Consider the following 22,287-nt stretch of genomic DNA (forward strand, 5'->3'; position numbering starts at 1 on the left):
ACACTGTTCTATCTATCTGAAACACACACACAGTTATTTATTTATCTAAACACACATATACACTCCTATAACTATCTGAAACACACACACACACACACACACACACACACACACACATACACTCCTATAACTATCTGAAACACACACACACACACACACACACACACACACACACACACACACACACTCTTGCATCTCTAACCAACCCATGCCCTCCTCCCCGCTGGAATGAGTGGTATGTGTGCAGCACTCACACACTAACGAGCCCCCTCACACTAACGAGCCCCCTCACACACAAACGAGCCCCCTCACACACAAACGAGCCCCCTCACACACTAACGAGTCCCCTCACACACTAACGAGCCCCCTCACACACTAACGAGTCCCTTTCACACACTAACGAGTCCCTTTCACACACTAACGAGCCCCCTCACACACTAACGAGCCCCCTCACACACAAACGAGTCCCTTTCACACACTAACGAGTCCTTTTCACACACTAACGAGTCCCCTCACACACTAACAAGTCCCCTCATACACTAACAAGTCCCCTCACACACTAACGAGTCCCTTTCACACACTAACGAGTCCCTTTCACACACTAACGAGTCCCCTCACACACTAACAAGTCCCGGTTCCCTCTCACACACTAACGAGTCCCTCTCACACACTAACGAGTCCCCTCACACACTAACGAGTCCCCTCACACACTTATGAGTCCCTTCACACACTGACAGCCCCTTTGTGATGAGTAACCCATTGGATGGAATAGCAGCTTCCTGTGATTATGCTGATGATGTGTTAATATGCCAGGACTGCCATTCACACACAGTTTCCTGGGCCAGCAGCTAGCCAACACACTAATGGTTATGTGTGAGAGCGAGGAAGAAAACTCACAAAGTAAATGTAATGCATGTTCTTTCAGATGGTCTCTAGAAACAGCTCTACAGGTTTGGATGAGGGTGGGATGTGGGATGAGGGCAACAGTTGTCTTGTCCCTGAAGTGCTGTGTATTTTCTAGTTCCTGTGTGTTTTCTGGGAAGGAAAATCCTGGTGTTGGCCCTGTGTAATATATGATGTAGAGAGCAAGAGGAATTTGGTTAGATTTGGACTACCCAGACTACCCGGGGGGGGTGGGGGGGGGTAGGACTTCTGAAGCTGGGTTCATCAGCTCTGTCCAGATTCCAGATGTCAGACAACTCTGAACAGTTCTTTGGTCTCCTAGGCAATGATGTGGGTGTGTGTGTGTATGTGAAACTCCATTCTCTCCTCCTCCTCCTTCTCTGTGAAGAATCCGGTTCAGGGAGAGGCAAGCGAGAGACGATCGGGGATCAGACACGGGGTCGGACCCCCCAGGCCAACGGCGACACCCCACGGTTCTCCCCACGTACCTGGCCCCCCGCTCCGAGTCGTACGGAAGCAACCAGCGCTCCCCCAGTACCGAGCGCGCCATCCACCAGCGGCCCCAAAGCGTAGAGCGCCCCAGCTTCCAGAGAACCCCCAGCTATGAACCCCCAAACTATCAGCGCACAGGCAGTGCTGAACCCCCAAACTATCAGCGCACAGGCAGTGCTGAACCTCCTAGATACCAACACTATCCTGCTGTTGATAGTCCACTCTACCAACATGCACCCAGCGCTGAGCCCCCACATTACCAACGAACACCCAGCGCTGAACCCCCACATTACCAGCGAACACCCAGCGCTGAGCCCCCACATTACCAGCGAACACCCAGCGCTGAGCCGCCAGTTTACCAGCGTGGCGCTAACATTGATCCCCCAGGCTACCCCGGCACTGTCGGGCACGCTCCAGTGTACGGGCACGTCCCTGCTTATCATCGGGATGCCCCGCCTCCTGCCCCGCCTCCTGCCCCGCCTCCTGTCGCACCCCCTGTTCCCTCCCATAGAGACCTCCAGAGACCCCACTATGGTTACCCGGACAGCCAGCACCCCTCGCTGAGACCTGGGAATGCTCCACAGCAGTTATCCTACAGCATCGCTCACCCTGTGGATCCACACTTCGCTCACCCTGTGGATCCACACTTCGCCTCTTACAAGCACCCACCTGCTCAGGTTCTTGGCCATGCACCCCAAGCCCCTGCTCAGGTTCCTAGCTACGCACCCCACCACGGCCCACAGGCCTCCATCCCACCACACATCCCTGCGGGGCCTGCAGAACCTCAGGGGTACCCTCTTTCCTCCTCCTCTGTGAGGCATGTGGTGGGCCCGGGAGAGTTCAGGCACCGGCACAGTGCAGACTACCAGAGGAGAGAACCTCAACAGCACAACTATCAAAGGAGGGAACTTCAGAAAGACCTTCAGCACAGAGAACCACAAAGAGAAGACTACCAGAGGAGGGAGCCTCAACGACAAGATTATCAAAGAAGGAAACCTCAACAAGACGATTACCACTGGAGGGAACCTCAAAGAGATCTTCAACAGCGAGAACCACAAAGAGAAGACTACCAGAGGAGGGAACCTCAACGAGAACCTCACCGACACAACTATCAGAGAAGGGAACCTACACAAGTGGACCTCCAGAGATGGGAACCTCAAAGTGCTGAGACTGAGAGAGAACATCAGAGGAGGGATCATTATGGGGGAGAACCTCAACGAGGGGAGGACCATCAGAGAAGAGAAGCCCACAGGGGGGACCATCAAACATGGGGACCCCTCAGGGCAGAACCACAGCGGATGGAGGTCTCAAAGGGGGACTCAAGAGCGGAACCTCAAAGAGCAGAACCCAAAAGAGTCCCAACGACCGAGTTCAAGGAAGGAGAACATCGGAAAAGGGAAATCCTGAGAGCAGAGTCCCATAAAGTGGGGCCTCCTCATGGAGGACCTCTGAGAGAACCTCTGAGAGAACCTCTGAGAGAACCCCTGAGAGGAGAATCTGAGGCAGAACCCCATAGAGGAGAACCAGAGACAAGAGAAAGCCAGAAAGGAGAACCTCACAGAGGGGAACATCATAGAGAACCACAAAGAGGGGAACCCCAAAGGGCTGAACCCCAGAGAGAACCTCAGGGAGGAGAACCTCAGAAAGCGGAACAGCACACCGAGGGCCTGCTGCGCAGCAGGAAGGCCGTTCTCCCGTCCGAGATCCGTCGCCGTGAGCGAAGCAGTGACGATCCTGCACGTTCCCATGGAGACGAGCAGGGCAGTCCCAAGATTGGCCAGTCAGATGACGTGGAGGGCCAAGGCAGGAGGAGGAGGATTAGCCAATCAGATGACGGAGAAGGACATGTTAGGAGGAGGAGGATCAGCCAATCGGACGAGAGGGAGGCACCCATAAGGAGGAGACGACCCAGCCAGGAGGACGGAGCCCGCCGTGCGAGGACAATCAGCCAATCAGAAGAGGACTGGGAGATGCGTGACCAACCATTGGTCAGTCAGGGCATGACCGATGAAGCCCTAATGGACACCACACCCCCTCAACTCCAGCCAGCCAATGAGGAGGACAGGAGTGTAGCTTCCCCTATAGGCCCCGCCTCCCCGCCAGAGAGACAGCGGCGGTCCGGAGGGGAGCTCAAGCCCAAGGTCCGCATGCGCTCCATGTCTGACATCGGGGTGACTCAGCGCTCGGCCGTGTTCCGCAGCCTGGAGCGTGCCGCCACCCGCGAGGCTACGGCGGGGCCTGTTGCCAGGGAGATGGGCGGAGGAGTGGCCAATGGCGAGGTGGGAGGCCTGGACACCCGGGTGTCCGTAGCGAAGCTGAGACACTCGTACCTGGAGAACGCCTCCGGACGCCGACCCGAGCTGTAGGTGGAGCAGCATGACAAAGCGCTGCCTGAAACGCTGAGTCATGCCACAGATGGTGATGCGGCGCAGCATGCAGAAGTGCTGAGTCATGATGCAGCCTGGCATGTTTACATGCTCGTGATGAAGAGATGGTGAAGCATGCTGTAATGTTTCATGGCATGCTGTTCATTGGACGATTAGTTTCTGCAATATATTAACCAGTCTACATATAACCTCATGCTAATTTCAGTCTTTTAGATCACTAATTCAGTCTTTTGGATCAATGTTGTTTGTTAGCAGGTTGTGCTCCTAATGGTTTTCCATTGCACTAACAGGTGCAATTTTTGGGCGCTGGAATGCTAAACCTGAGGAGGAAATAATTTACAATCAGTTACTGGCTTAATTTAGATGGAACCGTTCTGAACTAACAGCCTTCAACAGATAAGACAAAATCCCTAGACCATGTGCCATTTTCGGATCCCAGGTGCTGGTGATATGTAGGAACTTCAGAGACTTCAGAAGTAAAGATGACTGCACACTTGTATAATATTATGGATTGTTTAGTTAATGAACCATCAGCCATCAGGTCCTACAGGTTCCCTCTCAGAATAAACAGCCCATAATATTACACAGGTATGATCATTATCAGCTGCATATGGACAGAACTGTTCCTCTAAGGGAGCGAGAGCCTTACGCAGATGCTCACCCAGAGAGAAGCACCAGCCAGTGGACGTGCTAGGTGTAACGGCGCTAGCTTCGGTAGGAGTAGTGTCGCTACCTGTAAAAGTTGGCGTGGGTGCGACCTCTTAACCTGCCGTTGTGACTCTTTGGATAAAAGTGTTGAAATACCAGGCGCCTTACTGAACCTTTCAGAGTGCTAATTGCTGCTACATACTGGGGCAAACTGGATGTTGCTAATCTCGTCTCATAACACTCGTCTCAGATGTGGATGTGATGTCGTCTCATAACACTGAGATGTGGATGTGATGTCGTCTTATAACACTGAGATGTGAATGTAATGTTGTCTCATAACACTGAGATGTGGATCTGATGTTGTCTCATAACACTGAGATGTGGATCTGATGTTGTCTCAAAACACTGAGATCTCTCAGATGTGGATGTGGATGTGATGTCGTCTCATAACACTGAGATGTCTCAGATATGGATGTAATGTCGTCTCGTAACACTCGTCTCAGGTGTGGACGTAGGTGTGTGAGCATGATCTGTTGAAGATAGTCAGATTCAGCAGCATGTGTAATGGTGTATCATAAATAACACTACATGATGCAAAATGCAAGTGTGTGGACATGACCTAGATGATTTAACGATGTGTGTGTGACTCCTGGCTGCATTTGACTGGTGGCCTTGGGTTTGAGTAAGAGTTCATATCCTCATCACTCCTCATCCCATGGAATGACTTAAATCATCTGCACGTGGTTAGATTATTTTTAGACAAAGTTTCACAATGTTTTAACACTTCTGTTTTGTTCCCTTTTACCCTGGGCCTCTCCCTCTCTCCTGTTTCCTTACTCTCCTTCCCTGGCTCTCTTTCTTTCTCTCCCTCTTCTTCCTTCCTCTCTCTCTCTCTTCCCTCCCTCCCTCCGCTTTCTTCCTCTCTCCCCTCTCCTCTCCCTCTCTCTCTCTCTCTCTCTCCCTGCTCTCTCTCTCTCTCCCTCTCTTCCCTCTCTTCCCTCTCTCTCTCTCCCTGCTCTCTCTCTCTCTCCCCTCTCAGTGATGTGAAGGTGGACCCGTCGGCGGTGGTGGTTGCCGTGGCGATGGAGGGGGAGGCGCTGACTGCTGATTGGGAGAGAGGCGCTCGTCGGCCCCGCCGATACATCACCCCGGGAGAGGACAGGAAGTCCTCAGAGAGGTTCCACACCCAGCCAATCACCTCTGCCGAACGGCTGGAGTCCGACCGGTACAGCAGGAAATGGTCATATCAGGCGTCTCAGACTGTTTAGTTTAGAGAGTTAGATCTCACCTGGTGTTTTTATGGGGTCCAGATATCGGTGCATTTTAGCCATGTGTTTGGAAATGGGTTTCCAACAGTCTTGAAAAAAAATCCTTTTTGAGCACTTTGATTTGGCTTTGATGCCAAAAGTATGCAAAGTCATACAAATAAATGAGGAAGATTCTAAAATATGAACCCATAGGTACACCTGGTGTAGCCTGACTCTTATCAGGACCCATAGGTACACCCGGTGTAGCCTGACTCTTATCAGGACCCATAGGTACACCTGGTGTAGCCTGACTCTTATCAGGACCCATAGGTACACCTGGTGTAGCCTGACTCTTATCAGGACCCATATTGTAGGTACACCTGGTGTAGCCTGACTCTTATCAGGACCCATATTGTAGGTACACCTGGTGTAGCCTGACTCTTATCAGGACCCATATTGTAGATACACCTGGTGTAGCCTGACTCTTATCAGGACCCATAGGTACACCTGGTGTAGCCTGACTCTTATCAGGACCCATAGGTACACCTGGTGTAGCCTGACTCTTATCAGGACCCATATTGTAGGTACACCTGGTGTAGCCTGACTCTTATCAGGACCCATATTGTAGGTACACCTGGTGTAGCCTGACTCTTATCAGGACCCATATTGTAGATACACCTGGTGTAGCCTGACTCTTATCAGGACCCATAGGTACACCTGGTGTAGCCTGACTCTTATCAGGACCCATATTGTAGGTACACCTGGTGTAGCCTGATTCTCTGAGGTGGGAAAAGTCCAGCTTCAGAGAGTAAAAATCCAACCGTATTGGTTCCACCTGAGCACTTAAGACAGGAGATCTCACTAATTAGCGCCTCTACTGTATCCAACCGTATTGGTTCTACCTGTGCTCTTAAGACAGGAGATCTCCCTAGTTAGCGCCTCTACTGTATCCAACCGTATTGGTTCTACCTGAGCACTTAAGACAGGAGATCTGCCTAATTAGCGCCTCTACTGTATCCAACCGTATTGGTTCTACCTGAGCACTTAAGACAGGAGATCTCCCTAATTAGCGCCTCTACTGTATCCAACCGTATTGGTTCTACCTGAGCACTTAAGACAGGAGATCTCCCTAATTAGCGCCTCTACTGTATCCAACCGTATTGGTTCTACCTGAGTACTTAAGACAGGATATCTCCCTAGTTAGCGCCTCTACTGTATCCAACCGTATTGGTTCTACCTGAGCACTTAAGACAGGAGATCTCCCTAATTAGCTGCTCTACTGTACCTGTGCACTTAAGACAGGAGATCTCCCTAATTAGCGCCTCTACTGTATCCAACCGTATTGGTTCTACCTGAGCACCTAAGACAGGAGATCTGCCTAATTAGCGCCTCTACTGTATCCAACAGTATTGGTTCTACCTGAGCACTTAAGACAGGAGATCTCCCTAGTTAGCGCCTCTACTGTATCCAACCGTATTGGTTCTACCTGAGCACTTAAGACAGGAGATCTCCCTAGTTAGCGCCTCTACTGTATTCAACCATGCACTTAAGACAGGAGATCTGCCTAATTAGCGCCTCTACTGTATCCAACAGTATTGGTTCTACCTGAGCACTTAAGACAGGAGATCTCCCTAGTTAGCGCCTCTACTGTATCCAACCGTATTGGTTCTACCTGAGCACTTAAGACAGGAGATCTGCCTAATTAGCGCCTCTACTGTATCCAACCGTATTGGTTCTACCTGTGCTCTTAAGACAGGAGATCTGCCTAATTAGCGCCTCTACTGTACCTGTGCACTTAAGACAGGAGATCTCCCTAGTTAGCGCCTCTACTGTATCCAACCGTATTGGTTCTACCTGTGCACTTAAGACAGGAGATCTCCCTAGTTAGCGCCTCTACTGTATCCAACCGTATTGGTTCTACCTGAGCACTTAAGACAGGAGATCTCCCTAATTAGCTGCTCTACTGTATCCAACCGTATTGGTTCTACCTGAGCACTTAAGACAGGAGATCTCCCTAATTAGCTGCTCTACTGTATCCAACCGTATTGGTTCTACCTGAGCACTTAAGACAGGAGATCTCACTAATTAGCGCCTCTACTGTATCCACCTGTGCACTTAAGACAGGAGATCTGCCTAATTAGCGCCTCTACTGTATCCACCTGTGCACTTAAGACAGGAGATCTCACTAATTAGCGCCTCTACTGTATCCAACCGTATTGGTTCTACCTGAGCACTTAAGACAGGAGATCTGCCTAATTAGCGCCTCTACTGTACCCACCTGTGCACTTAAGACAGGAGATCTCACTAATTAGCGCCTTTACTGTATCCAACCGTATTGGTTCTACCTGAGCACTTAAGACAGGAGATCTCCCTAGTTAGCGCCTCTACTGTATCCAACCGTATTGGTTCTACCTGAGCACTTAAGACAGGATATCTCCCTAGTTAGCGCCTCTACTGTATCCAACCGTATTGGTTCTACCTGAGCACTTAAGACAGGAGATCTGCCTAATTAGCGCCTCTACTGTATTCAACCGTATTGGTTCTACCTGAGCACTTAAGACAGGATATCTCCCTAGTTAGCGCCTCTACTGTATCCAACCGTATTGGTTCTACCTGAGCACTTAAGACAGGAGATCTGCCTAATTAGCGCCTCTACTGTATTCAACCGTATTGGTTCTACCTGAGCACTTAAGACAGGAGATCTGCCTAATTAGCGCCTCTACTGTATTCAACCATGCACTTAAGACGGGAGATCTCCCTAGTTAGCGCCTCTACTGTACCTGTGCACATCTGGTGTGCAGTAGAGTAGCCTCAACATGAACTTGGGTTCCAGACATTGTTATGGGTTGCACTGAATTAGCAGTGATGGTGCTTGATATTGCATGTAAATGTGTGTGTGTGTGTGTGTGTGTGTGTGTGTGTGTGTGTGTGTGTGTTTCCCCAGGTCCCGGTTGAGTCCCAGTCAACTCCAGAATAATGAAGGTGAGCTCTTCAGTATTCCCTCTCCTCTCCCCCTCTACTTCCTCTTCTCCCCCTCTCCTCTCCCCCTCTCCCACTGTCCTCTCCCCCTCTCTCTCTCTACTTCCTCTACTCCCCCTGTCCTCTCCCCCTTTCCCCCTCTCCCTCCATCAATAGTGTACCGTTATCAGTATTAGTTTCAATTACTGTGTGTGTGTGAGAGAGAGTGAGAGCGAGCAAGGTAGTTCACTTGTGTGTGTGTTTTTCTGGTTTGCAGGAGATGAGGAGAAGTTGGATGAGAGGGCAAAGATGAGTGTGGCTGCAAAGAGGTCCCTCTTCAGGGTACGCACACACGCACACGCACACACGCGCACACGCACACACACACACACACATACACTACAGTACGTCAACGAATCTCCAAAGAGTGGCAACAGCTCTGCGTGTTTGAGAAGGATCACCATCACTGGTTTGCTAAATTAGACAGAACAGACCTGTATCTGTCTTTTAAATATTCTATCTTAAGTCATATATGTTTTCTAATTAATTATTCCTTATTCCTTATGATTTGTATTATTTTTATTATCATTATCATTTTATTTTCTTATTGTTAATCTTTGCCCATCTATGCTTTCTTTTATCTGCTATTACTGTTTGGTTTTTGTTTATGTAAAGCACATTGAATGACCTCTGTGTATGAAATGCGCTATATAAATAAGCTTGACTTGACTAGACATATACAGTACAAACAAACAAACAGACACATACACATATAGACATATACACGTACTCTGTGTGTGTGTGTGTGTGTGTGTGTGTGTGTGTGTGTGTGTGTGTGTGTAGGAGCTGGAGCACTCTGCCGAGGGGGTCATCCCTAAGCCTAGTAACTGTGTGTATGTGTGTGTGTGTGTGTGTGTGTGTGTGTGTGTGTAGGAGCTGGAGTGCTCTGCCGAGGGGGTCATCCCTAAGCCTAGTAACTGTGTGTGTGTGTGTGTGTGTGTGTGTGTGTGTAGGAGCTGGAGTGCTCTGCCGAGGGGGTCATCCCTAAGCCTAGTAACTGTGTGTGTGTGTGTGTGTGTGTGTGTGTGTAGGAGCTGGAGTGCTCTGCTGAGGGGGTCATCCCTAAGCCTAGTAACTGTGTGTGTGTGTGTGTGTGTGTGTGTGTGTGTGTGTGTGTGTGTGTGTGTGTGTAGGAGCTGGAGCGCTCTGCTGAGGGGGTCATCCCTAAGCCTAGTAACTGTGTGTGTGTGTGTGTAGGAGCTGGAGTGCTCTGCTGAGGGGGTCATCCCTAAGCCTAGTAACTGTGTGTGTGTGTGTGTGTGTGTGTAGGAGCTGGAGCGCTCTGCCGAGGGGATCATCCCTAAGCCGCGGTCTCGGAATGCAGCTGTGGAGCGCCGTCTTCGCCGAGCCCTGGAACGCTCGCACACCCAGCCCGTCACCCCACAGGAAGTGGTCATCGCCACCACGTAGGTCACTTCCTCTGCTGTCAACAGCACACTTGAGCACTTGTGTCATTCTTCCCTCCCTGCTGCATCCAATGACCCTTGACCTGACACCACTTCTTCCTCCTCTCTCACTCTTTTCTCTTCCTCCTCTCTCACTCTCTCACTCTCTTCTCTTTTCTCTTCCTCCTCACACTCTCTCACTCTCTTCTCTTTTCTCTTCCTCCTCTCACTCTCACTCTTTTCTCTTCTTTCTTCCTTTGACTCCTCTTTCTCTGCACTTTTTTCTTTCTTCCCCTTTCTTCTTTTTCCCCTCTTTCTTTCTCTCCTATTCTGCTCTTCTTTTACTCTCCTCTTCCTCTCTTCCTCTCTCTCTCTCTCTCTCTTCTCTGTGTCCTCCACTGCCACTTCATCCCTCCACTTCCTCTGGCTCCTGTTGCCATGGCAACACCTGTCTTCCCAACCCCACACTTCCCCATGCGTCCCCGTTTCCATGGTGCCCTGCTTGCTGCCGTGACGCCCTCTCCTCATTGTTGCTGAGTAAAGGTGCACTGCACCAGCCGTGGCCCTGGTGCCCGTACAGACTACACTTCCCAGAGTCCCCAGCCCTGCTCTAGTCAGCACCACCACCGTACAGACTACACTTCCCAGAGTCCCCAGCCCTGCTCTAGTCAGCACCACCACCAACAGCTTCAGGTACTCCAGCGTGTGTGTGTCCGTGTGTGTAGCTAGCATGCACTGCAGCAAGGTGTGGCCTGGGAGAGAAAGAGAGAGAGAGAGAGAGAGAGAGAGAGAGAGAGATTTGATTTTAAGATACACTTTATTACAGTGGACAGCACAAAGCTTCACTCAATGGCAGCATTTTGTTTAACAAACCTAAACAAAAAATAAATAAAAACATCAGAGAGAATTCCAAAAACCCTTTCTTCACACATTCTTGACAAAAAGATCTACATGCTCAGTTTGTCACAATGTACATGAGAAATATGTATCTATATAGAGCGAGAGATGTAGAGAGAGAGGGAGATTGTTGCCATGTTAGTTGCGGGGCCGCATGTGCTGATCTGTGTGTGTGTTGTGGGGTAGCATGTGCTGATCTGTGTGTGTGTGTGTGTGTTGTGGGGTAGCATGTGCTGATCTGTGTGTGTGTGTGTGTGTGTGTGTGTGTTGTGGGGGCGCATGTGCTGATCTGTGTGTGTGTGTGTGTGTGTGTGTGTGTGTGTGTGTGTTGTGGGGGCGCATGTGCTAATCTGGGTGTGTGTTGTGGGGTAGCATGTGCTGATCTGTGTGAATCCTGTGCTCTCCAATGGCGCTCTCTGCTGGTGGAGCCGTGACTGTGCAACAGCCGTCCTAGTCCTCTGTCTCCACACACACAGGAGTGCACCCTGCCTCTCACTTGTGCAGCCGTGTGTGTGTGTGTGTGTGTGTGTGTGTGCCCTGCCCCTCACTTAGTGCAGCCGTGTGTGTGTGTGTGTGTCTGTCTGTGCACCCTCACTCAGTACAGCCGTGTGTGTGTGTGTGTGTGTGTGTGGAAATTGACTGCTCCTTTGATGCTTACATGGATATGTGCTACACACCAAAACTGCTTATTTTAAACCCAACCCCTGTGTGTTGATTGTTTATTTTAAACCCAACCCCTGTGTGTTGATTGTTTATTTTAAACCCAACCCCTGTGTGTTGATTGTTTATTTTAAACCCAACCCCTGTGAGTTGATTGTTTATTTTAAACTTTGGATGGAAGGGTCAGCTGAATGACTAAATGTAATGCCTTCAACACTCTTACGTTACATTAAGTCCCTAATCTTAATCGGTTGGGCCATGCACATAAAATGTCTGTATGTGGACGACAGACAGCAAAGTGCTGCTTTGTCTGGGGACTACAGACTAGTGTAAAGAGAAAGGCTAACTAATTAGCAAAGTGCTGCTCTGCCTGGAGACTACAGATCAGGGGAAAGATCTGGAAAAGTAGATGCCACCTTGATGTGTGTATCACTGATTAATGCCTAGCGGCTATAACTAACTCTTAGAGCAATGTGTGGGTCCTACCATGATGTCCTACCCAAATTAAGAATTTGTGTGTGTGTGTGTGTGTGTGTGTGTGTGTGTGTGTGTGTGTGTGTGTGTGTGTGCGTGTGTGTGTGCGTGTGCGTGTGCGTGTGCGTGTGCGTGTGCGTGTGCGTGTGCGTGTGCGTGTGCGTGTGCGTGTGCGTGTGCGTGTGCGTGTGCGCGTGCGCGTGTGCGTGTTAGCCTACAAGCTGCTTCTTCAGCTCATGGTTCGACCTCAAAGGAACGGGAGGATGGGGCTCCGCCCAGAGAGGTGGGGCCAGGCGAAGAAGAGGCGGGGCCAGACGAGCTTGACCAATCAAGTCTCAGCCTGGCTGAGAAGATGGCGCTGTTCAACCAATTATCACAGCAGGCTGGGACACGCCCACCGGAGGCCGGGACACGCCCCCATGACACCAAGGCCCGCCGTGCACAAGCCCGCTCCCAGACACAGCCAATCACACACGAGGAGGTGCTGAAGGTACGCACACACACACACACACACACACACACACACACACACACACACACACACAAGGAGGTGCCGAAGGTGAGGAGGTGAAGATGAACGCACAGACACACACACACACACACAAGGAGGTGCTGGAGGTGAGGAGAGGATTATGAAAATACACACACGCGCGCATGTCCGTATCTGTTTAACACACACACACATACAACCACGCACACACACATGGCAATCCATATCTGTTTAAAGGTGACCGAATGGAAATAATTTTTGTCTTGGTTTTGCTTTTGATCAATTGAACATGAGCATGAACATGAGGCATGGTTGTGCCCTCCTTCATGCAGAAATCTTGAAGTTAGAAATAGCCACTAAAAAATGGGCGAATTAGAACAAAGCCTACTTGTGATGTCAAATATGGCAAAGCCATTGAAGTTCAATTGGGGTTGCCAGAGAGGGTGCCATTTAGTCAAACAGACCATTTCAATACCCAGCCTAAATATAAGGTTTTAATTGGGCTTGTAAAATTGCAATTGAGTTTAATTTTTATGAACAATTTAGCACGCACACATACATATACACACACTCAAACACACATGCAAATCCATATCTGTTTAACAAACACAAACTCATTAACTGCTGTTGTGACACACACACACACACACACACACACACACACACACACGTACATGTACACCCATAGCTTTGTCAGTCAGCACAGCACAGCCATTGGTTGTGTTGAATGCTTTGCACTGTCGGTCATCATATAAAGCCCGCCCAATGCTGAATAAGCGATTGTGATTGGATCCTGGGTTTTTGGTGATTCAGAAATGATGGATCTGCAGAGCCTCATCCAGGCTCACACATGCTCGCAAACCCATAGACAAGCACACACACACACACACACACACACACACCCTGACCTGTATTGTAGACAGAGAGTGAGAGAACGAAAGGAGTTGGCTGTCTCTACTTCCTGTTCTGTGAGTGACGAGTGACTCCATCCTATCCCTAACAGGAGCTAGAGCAGGAAGTCCCACCCACTGCTGTCACAGAGCGCAGCCCTGTGACTGACAGCTCTTTAGAGCAACCACAGGGAGAGCAAGTAAGAGCCCTTGCTCAACCTGCAGCTTCCCATTGGATGACAGATCAGCAACTGCATGAAGGGTCATTGTGATTGGCCGATGGGTTCCATGAAGCAGTCTGATTGGCCCAGACTGTGTGCTGCTCATTAACTGCTGTTGTGACATTCTGACGTGCATCCTGTCATGAGGGCCAAGCAGCCCCGTGGTGACGGCAGTCGTGTGTGTGTGTGTGTGTGCGTGTGTGTGTGTGTGTGTGCGTGTGTGTGGAGATGAGAGCTCAGCTGTGTGTGAGAGTAGAGCCGAGAGAATAGACCAACAGCACTGTGACTGAACTGGGTCACCTGTGTGTGTGTGTGCATCTCTCATGGCATGTGTGTGTGTTGGAGCAGTTGCTAGCTTTTTTAATATCAGTAACTCTGAGCATCTTTCTTGAAAAACAGACCTAACCAGATGTGACTTATCAGGGACACACACACACACACACTGACTTACAGAAACCTACTCAAACATGGGCACAAGTACATGCTCCAGCACACCAAAACACACATTTAGACACACACACACACACACACACACACACACAACTGGAGACCCTGTGCATGAGTGTGTGTCCTGTGATAAGTAGTCTGAATGGTACAGAGTAAACTGTTCAATTATTTTACCAGCTGAGTCATGGAACAAAGCAGTGTGTGTGTGTGTTTACATGTGTATTTTGCCATCTGAGTCATGGAACAAAGCAGTGTGTGTGTGTTTACATGTATGTGTATTTTACCATCTGAGTCATGGGAGGAAGCTGTGCGAGCGCGCGCGCGAGTGTGTGTGTGTGTGTGTGTGTGTGTGTGTGTGTGTGTGTGTGTGTGTGTGTGTGTGTGTGTGTGTGTGTGTGTGTGTGTGTGTGTGTGTGTGTGTGTGTGTGTGTGTGTGTGTGTGTGTGTGTGTGTATGTACTGTATGTCTGTACATCTCTGTGTGTGATGGCCACTAGTGCATTTGCGTGTGCCTGTGAATAAGAGATGAATGTAATCAGATGTGTGTGTGTGTGTGTGTATGTCCATGTGTGTGTGCATGTCTTATGGTCCTATTTGTGTGTCTGTGTGTGCATCCATGTTTTTTAGTGTTCTGGTGCAAGTATCTGTGTGTGTTTATATATCGATCAGCATGTGTATCAGTGTGTGTATATGTCAGATGTTGACATGTCTAAATCACCTCAATGTATAATTCTGGTTTCTACTACGGTCTCCCTCCTTTTGCCCTCTCTCTCTCTCTCTCTCTTTCTCTCTCTCTCTCTCCCTCTCCCTCTTTTTCTTCCTGCATCTTTCTCTCTCTCTCCCTCTCTCTCTCTTTCTCTCTCTCTTTCTTTCTTTCTTTCTCTCTCTCTACCTCCCTTTCTCTCTCTCCTATATCTAGATCAAGCTAGAGCCTCTCTCAGCATCTTTGGTGCGCTCTGTTGCCGTGGCGAGTTCCCAGGCTTCTGTTGCCACGGTGCCCGCCGCATCCACAGCGACTGCTGGCCCCGCCCACCTGGAGAAGCCACCGCTGCCGCCATACAGCCCGCCCCCTCAGGTCCCGGCCAATGAGAGAGTAAGGCTGCCGCCATACAGCCCGCCCCCTCAGGTCCCGGCCAATGAGAGAGTAAGGCTGCTCCACTAGGGCACCAATCACAACAAATTTGGACAATATTGAGATTGAGATTATTCATGCAGTCGTTTTGGAAACCCACCATGAATTGTAAAATGAAATAAAAGTGTACAAAATATTACTATAATTGGAATAGTATTTTCCCTCTGTAGAGCAAGGGGGGTGCACTTGATTCCTATCTAAGGGAGAGCACATTAGCCACATTAGCCTGCTTTAAAAATATTAGCACCCTTTAGCCACATTAGCCTGCTTTAAACATATTAGCACCCTTTAGCCACATTAGCCTGCTTTAAACATATTAGCACCCTTTAGCCACATTAGCCTGCTTTAAAAATATTAGCACCCTTTAGCCATATTAGCCTGCTTGCCTGCTTTAAAAATATTAGCACCCTTTAGCCACATTAACCTGCTTTAAAAATATTAGCACCCTTTAGCCACATTAGCCTGCTTTAAAGATATTAGCACCCTTTAGCCACATTAGCCTGCTTTAAACATATTAGCACCCTTTAGCCACATTAGCCTGCTTTAAACATATTAGCACCCTTTAGCCACATTAGCCTGCTTTAAAGATTTTAGCACCCTTTAGCCACATTAGCCTGCTTTAAAAATATTAGCACCCTTTAGCCACATTAGCCTGCTTGAAAGATATTAGCACCCTTTAGCCACATTAGCCTGCTTTAAAAATATTAGCACGTTGTAATTGAGACTGAAATGTGGTGTTTTTAATTACACAGCCCTATGAGAGGGGAGGAGTCCGATACTTCAGTCTGTCTGACAGCACTGACCGCCAATCCCCACCACCCTCAGACCACACCCACCAATCAGGGCCCAGCAGAGGCGGGCAGCCCCAGCCCTCGGCCAATGGGCAGTGGTGGGGCGGAGCCAGGGAGGAGGGAGCATGGAGGTCCAAGCAGCCACTGCTGGAGGGAGAGGAGCCGGGCACACACACACACACTCGTCCCGTTCCTCACACACATGAACACACACACACACGCACACACCCTGCCACTCTGACAGCCAGTAAGACCGAGCAGGAGCTGCAGGTCCAGAGGGAGAGAGAGAGGGAGGAAGAGAGGGAGAGGGAGAGAGAGAGGGAGAGAGAGTGGGAGAGGCAGAGAGGCCTGGACAGAGAGAAAGAGCGAGAGAGGGAGCTACAGAGGGAGGCTAGAGAACGAGAGAGGGAGCGAGAGAGGGAGAGGGAGCGAGAGAGGGAGAAGGAGAAAGAGAGAGAACAAGAGCTTGCCAGAGAGAGGGAGAGGGAGAGAGAGAAAGAACAGGAGCGAGCGAGGGAGAGAGAGAGAGAAAAAGAACAGGAGCGAGCAAGGGAGAGAGAGAGAGAAAAAGAACAGGAGCGAGCGAGGGAGAGAGAGAGAGAAAAAGAACGTGAACAGGAGAAGGAGTGGTTGAGGGAGAGCACCGCAGTGTCAGAGCCGCAGACACACACACGCTCACCCCCTCACGCACACACACACACTCTCACAGCCCAGCACAAGGACCGAGAACCCAGCGACAGACACACTGGATCAGGTAAGGATGAGCGGAGACACACACACACACACACACACACACACACACACACGCACAGACACGACTGCAGGGGCATTTTAAAAGGACGAGTGTTCATGCCTGTGTGTGTGTCTGTCTGTGTGCATGGCTAATTGTGTGCTTATGTGTATGTGTGTGTGTGCGTCTGGAATGTGTGTGAGTAGTGTACATGCATGCTTGCATGTATATATGTACATGTGTGTTTGTGTGTGTTGAGGTACATATGTATGTTGGGGTGTATATATGTACGTATGTATGTTGGGGCATGTATGAACCTATATACAGTATATGTTTGCATGCTTGTGTGTGTGTGTGTTGGGATACATATGAGTGTGTGTGCGTCTGTGTGTGTGTGTGTGTGTTAGGATACATATGAGTGTGTGTGTGTGTGTGTGTGGTGGTCTTATTGTCTGATCACTGAGCTTCGTGTGTTGGGCTTCATATGAGTGTGTGTGTGTGTGTGTGCTTCTTGTCTGATCACTGGGCTTCGTATGTTGGGGTACGTGTGTGTGTGTGTGTGTGCGCTTCTTGTCTGATCACTGGGCTTCCTATGTTGGGGTACGTGTGTGTGTGTGTGTGTGTGTGTTTCTTGTCTGATCACTGGGCTTCGTATGTTGGGGTACGCGTGTGTGTGTGTGCGCTTATTGTCTGATCACTGGGCTTCGTGTGTTGGGGTACATACATACATGTGTGTGTGTGTGTATGTCTGTGTGTGTGTGCTTATTGTCTGATCACTGGGCTTCGTATGTTGGGGTACGTGTGTGTGTGTGTGTGTGTGTGCTTGCTTATTGTCTGATCACTTCGTGTGCTTCGTGTGTTGGGGTACGTGTGTGTGTGTGTGTGTGTGTGTGTTCTTATTGTCTCATCACTGGGGTTCTTGTCACACACGACTGCTCGTCCCTCCAGCCGGCTTCCCATTAGCAGGGCCCGCCCCTGACTGGGTGCTGATTGGCTCAGACCTGCTCTAGCCGACTTGTGATTGGCTGAACCCAGCTTGGCCTGACAGTGTGCCGGGGCTGCATGTCATTAGCATAAATTACCCAGCAGCTGCCTTTGTGTGGGGGACACACGCTCAGGACACACACACACACACACACACACACACACACACACACACACACACACACACACGCTCAGGACCGTCACACATGCTCAGGGCCAGATCAGATTATAACTCTCCTGCTTTTGGGAGAATGGCACGATTAGGGGCTGGTTGGAAGTGTGTGTGTGTGTGTGTGTGTGTGTGTGCCTGTCTGTGTGTGTGTGTCTCTGTCTGTGTGTGTGTGTCTGTGGGTGCGTTCTGTGTACATGTATTTCATTCCATTGATGCACACACAGATTCTCTCTCTTTCTCTGCATGACTGATTGATTCTGATGCACACAAGGATTATGCGTTCTCTGTCTGTCCGTTTTTCGCTGTGATGTGTGTGTGTGTGTGTGAGAGAGAGAGAAACACACACATTCACACACACACACACAGAGAAAGGGAAACACAGGGAGAACGATGCACCTCTGTGTTTGTGTGGGTAGCAAATGTGTGTTTGTCTGGACAGTTGATTATGTACGTGTGTAGGGTCATAAGGCAGGAGACAGACAGATAGACTCCCCTAAAACACACACACACACACTCTCTCTCTCTATCTCTCTCTCTCTCTCTCTCTCTCTCTCTCGTGTCCCTGCATCGACTCCATTTATTCTCTCACATTTTGTAGGTCATTTACACACACTGTCTCTCACAAACACACATTCTGCAGTCTTACTCAAGCTCTCTCTCTCTTTCACACACACATACTGCAGTCTTACTCAAGCTCTCTCTCTCTCTCTCTTTCACACCTATCAAGTCACTGTCAAACCAATCAGCATCTATCATTGTGTCAACTGATTGTGTCAATGAACTCAGTGAGTCCAAATCTTACACACATGCTAACACACACACACACACACACACACACACACACACACACATACAGACTTAGTCAATCTCTGTCCCTGGCTCTCACCTACAAACAGACACAGACTTAATCTTTTTGCACATACACACAGGCACACGCACACTCCTAAACACAATCATCCTTTCACCTGCACAGGAAATGTGTGGATATCATGACGTTGTTGACCTTGTGATATGACTCTGTGTGTGTGTGTGTGTGTGTGTGTGTGTGTGTGTGTGTGTGTGTGTGTGTGTGTGTGTGTGTTCACAGATGTGCTCCATCCGAGCCCTTCAGGGAGGCCAGTGGTACAAGCAGCTCCTTACCTGCAGCAAGGCCCGGCGTTCACACCCCCCGCTCAGACATACACACACCCCTACACGCCTGCCTCACCCCCTGCTCAACCGTACACACACCCCTACACACCTGCCTCACCTCCCGCTCAGCTCTACACACACACACAGCCGCAAGCCCAGCCGTACCTACACGGGCAACCTTACGCACAGGCACACACACACTCACAGCCCCAGAGTCAGCCTTATATAGAGACACAGCCCAAACCTACAGCCCCCCCCCACACGCACGGCCCTCCACAGCCCAAACCACAGACCTACCTACAGGCGCAGTCCCTACCTTACAGCCCACCCCCACCGCCACACACACACACACTCACTCCGCCGTATGGACACACACACACCCCCGTGAGGCAGTCGTACGGAACGGCCCAGGCCACCCCTCTTACTCCCCCTTACTCACCGCCTCAGACGCAGGCACCCCCACCCCCCTACCCCAAACCTCAAGCTCCGCCATACTCACTACTGCCCCAGCCCCAGCCTCAACTGCCCCCACCCCAGACTCAACTGCCCCCACCTCAGAGTCAGCCCCCTCCGCCTACCTACCCAAAACCACAGGCCCCACAGTACGCCCAACTGCCCCCAGCCCAGACCCAGCCCCCACCCCCCACCTACCCCAAACCTGCCCCCCCTGTTGGCTATCCTCAACAGCCCCCAGCCCAGCCTGCAGTTGCCCCCAAGCAGCCCCCGGTGCCCCAGCCCAAGCCCCAGTCCTACGTCCTGCCACCCCCCGAGGGCCTCCAGGGTGCCCCAGGGCCCCCCGCCGCAGCGCAGCCCAGCCAGGTGAGCCCCACGCAGGGCAGGATCGCCGCCACACAGCCCCCTCTCCCCGCCGGCTCCAGGGAGACACAGCCAGAGTCTGCTGAAGACATGAGCTCCTTATCCATCAAGGAGAGGTAAGTGTGTGTGTGTGTGTGTGTGTGTGAGAGAGAGAGAGAGGGAGAGATTGTGTGTTTAAATGAAAGAAAGAGAGTGTGTGTGTGTGTGCTTAAGGAATACGTCTGTCTGATTGGTTGGCCGTAAATTGAGGATTGAGCTGATTGAGAGACAGCAGATGATGGCCCCAGGATGCTCTGGGATTGGATAAGCCTGGAGTTTGATACTCATTGATTGGCTGGAATAAGACAGAAGAACTGGCTGAGACTAGTAATGGCGTCAGTGATTGGTTGGACTGGTTCATGTCTATGGCCAATGTCTACTCGCAAGAGTGGTGACAGTGTTGTGTGTGTGAGACAGTGCTGTGTGTGTGTGTGTGGGTGTGTGGGTGTAAGTAGGGCGCTGCTGCCGCTTTGCTGAGCTAAAGGAGCTATTCTTAAACTCGGGGTTGAAATCTCGGCCATCAGACGGGGACAGCCACGGGCAGAGGAGGGACTGGTGTGTGTGTCTGGGGGTGTGTGTGTTAAGATGACATCCTCAAATATCTTGTGTTGACCACACCAAAGATATTCATAAATATCTTGTGTTGACCACACACCAAAGATATTCACACGTTCAATAATTTTAGTTTACTGCCATAGAGAAGTACTGTAAGCAGAACATGCTCAAATTGGAGTAACTGGAGACAATTGGAAGTTTAGACACTTGATTGATCAGAATTGTTTGCGATTAATCCTTGAAAACAATTAATTGTTCATTGTTTAGTCAATTTGAGTGGGGGGGGGGGGGGGTGTGTGTGTGTGTGAGAGAGTGAGAGGTGGTGGTGGTGGTGTGTGTGTGTGTGTGTGTGTCAGAGTGGTGTGGTTGATAATGCTGATTGCTGTGAAGACAAAGTTATAGGTCCGCATTTGTGTCTGCCAGGTTGGCTCTCCTGAAGAAGAGTGGTGAGGAGGATTGGAAGAACAGAATCAATAAGAAACAGGAAGTTGCTCAGGAAGTGGTATCTGCTAGCGACAGCAATGCCCAAATATGGCAGGAGCAAGACTCCAGGAAGAAGGTGAGAACTTGTTGACTAGCGCTAACTGTTAACTAGTGCTAATAGATGACTAGTGCTAACTGTTGACTTGTGCTAATTGATGATGGTACAGATTGCTGCTCAGAGTTGTACTTCATGGCCTGTGTGTGTTCTAATTCTAATTTGAGTGAGTTAACTGGCCTGCTGCATACTGCTGTGTGTGTGTGTGTGTGTGTGTGTGTGTGTGTGTGTGTGTGTGTGTGTGTGAATGTGCAAGTGAGTGAGTGAATGTGTGTGTTGTGAACAGGTTTTGTGTTGTGAAATCTTCTCTTACTCTCTCTCTTTCTCTCTCTCTCTCTCTCTCTCTCTCTCTCTTTCTCTCTCTCTCTCTTCCCCATTTTCCAAAGTGGAGTGGAGCAGAATAGACTGCATATGAGGCAGAGCCTGCTGTCATAATTTGTTACTGTCTCAACACACACACACACACACACACACACACACACACACACACACACACACACACACACACACACACACTGTCCTTGAGTTTTGGAGGGTAGAGTATAATCTAGCGCTTTGATCTCATACACCCCAAACCCCAATCCCTTCCTTAATCCCATCATACACCTGCCTGAGGACAGACAGGATAGGCTCAATTGACTAGACTGTGTGTGTGTGTGTGTGTGTGTGTGTGTGTGTGTGTGTGTGTGTGTGTGTGTGTGTGTGTGTGTTTCAGTGAGCTCATGGGTGAATATGAATGATTCCAAAATGGAACTTTACTGGCAAGGTGTTGTGTTGGTCAATGAGATACTAACACCTGGGCATGTGAAGGAAAAGTAATCCAATCAAACCATCACTCTGAATTCAGTTAGCAGCTATGTGAAGATACATTTGTGTGTGTGTGATGGGCTACAGTGGTTAGCTCTAGGGATGATTAGAGCGGTGCGCTGTATGGATGGTGATGGGCTACAGTGGTTAGCTCTAGGGATGGTTAAAGCTGTACTCTGTAGGGATGGTTAGAGCTGTACGCTGCATGGATGGTGATGGGCTATAGTGGTTAGCTCTAAGGATGGTTAGAACTGTACGCTGTATGGATGGTTAGAGCTGTACACTGTAGGGATGGGGATGGGCTAGAGTGGTTAGCTCTAGGGATGTTTAGAGCTGTACACTGTAGGGATGGGGATGGGCTAGAGTGGTTTGCTGCACAGATGGATGACAGTAGAGATGATTGAAGGAGGATCATTGTGAACCTATGGAAAATC

General features: G+C 49.8%; 1 protein-coding gene across 1 annotated transcript in view; it reads left to right on the forward strand.

Moving 5' to 3' along the window:
* LOC134099884 (supervillin-like) overlaps nt 1–22,287 on the forward strand; it is a 71,876-nt gene that overhangs the window by 15,405 nt on the left and 34,184 nt on the right. The window contains exons 8-19 of the mRNA XM_062552913.1: nt 1,292–3,757; nt 5,470–5,655; nt 8,622–8,659; nt 8,913–8,977; nt 9,965–10,101; nt 10,624–10,773; nt 12,325–12,601; nt 13,605–13,691; nt 15,078–15,302; nt 16,043–16,835; nt 19,055–20,030; nt 20,932–21,067. Coding sequence (XP_062408897.1) covers nt 1,292–3,757; nt 5,470–5,655; nt 8,622–8,659; nt 8,913–8,977; nt 9,965–10,101; nt 10,624–10,773; nt 12,325–12,601; nt 13,605–13,691; nt 15,078–15,302; nt 16,043–16,835; nt 19,055–20,030; nt 20,932–21,067 — 5,536 coding nt within the window. The remainder of the gene's footprint in view (nt 1–1,291; nt 3,758–5,469; nt 5,656–8,621; nt 8,660–8,912; nt 8,978–9,964; nt 10,102–10,623; nt 10,774–12,324; nt 12,602–13,604; nt 13,692–15,077; nt 15,303–16,042; nt 16,836–19,054; nt 20,031–20,931; nt 21,068–22,287) is intronic.

Source organism: Sardina pilchardus, chromosome 2, assembly GCF_963854185.1.
Source record: "Sardina pilchardus chromosome 2, fSarPil1.1, whole genome shotgun sequence".
Classification (NCBI taxonomy): domain Eukaryota; kingdom Metazoa; phylum Chordata; class Actinopteri; order Clupeiformes; family Clupeidae; genus Sardina; species Sardina pilchardus.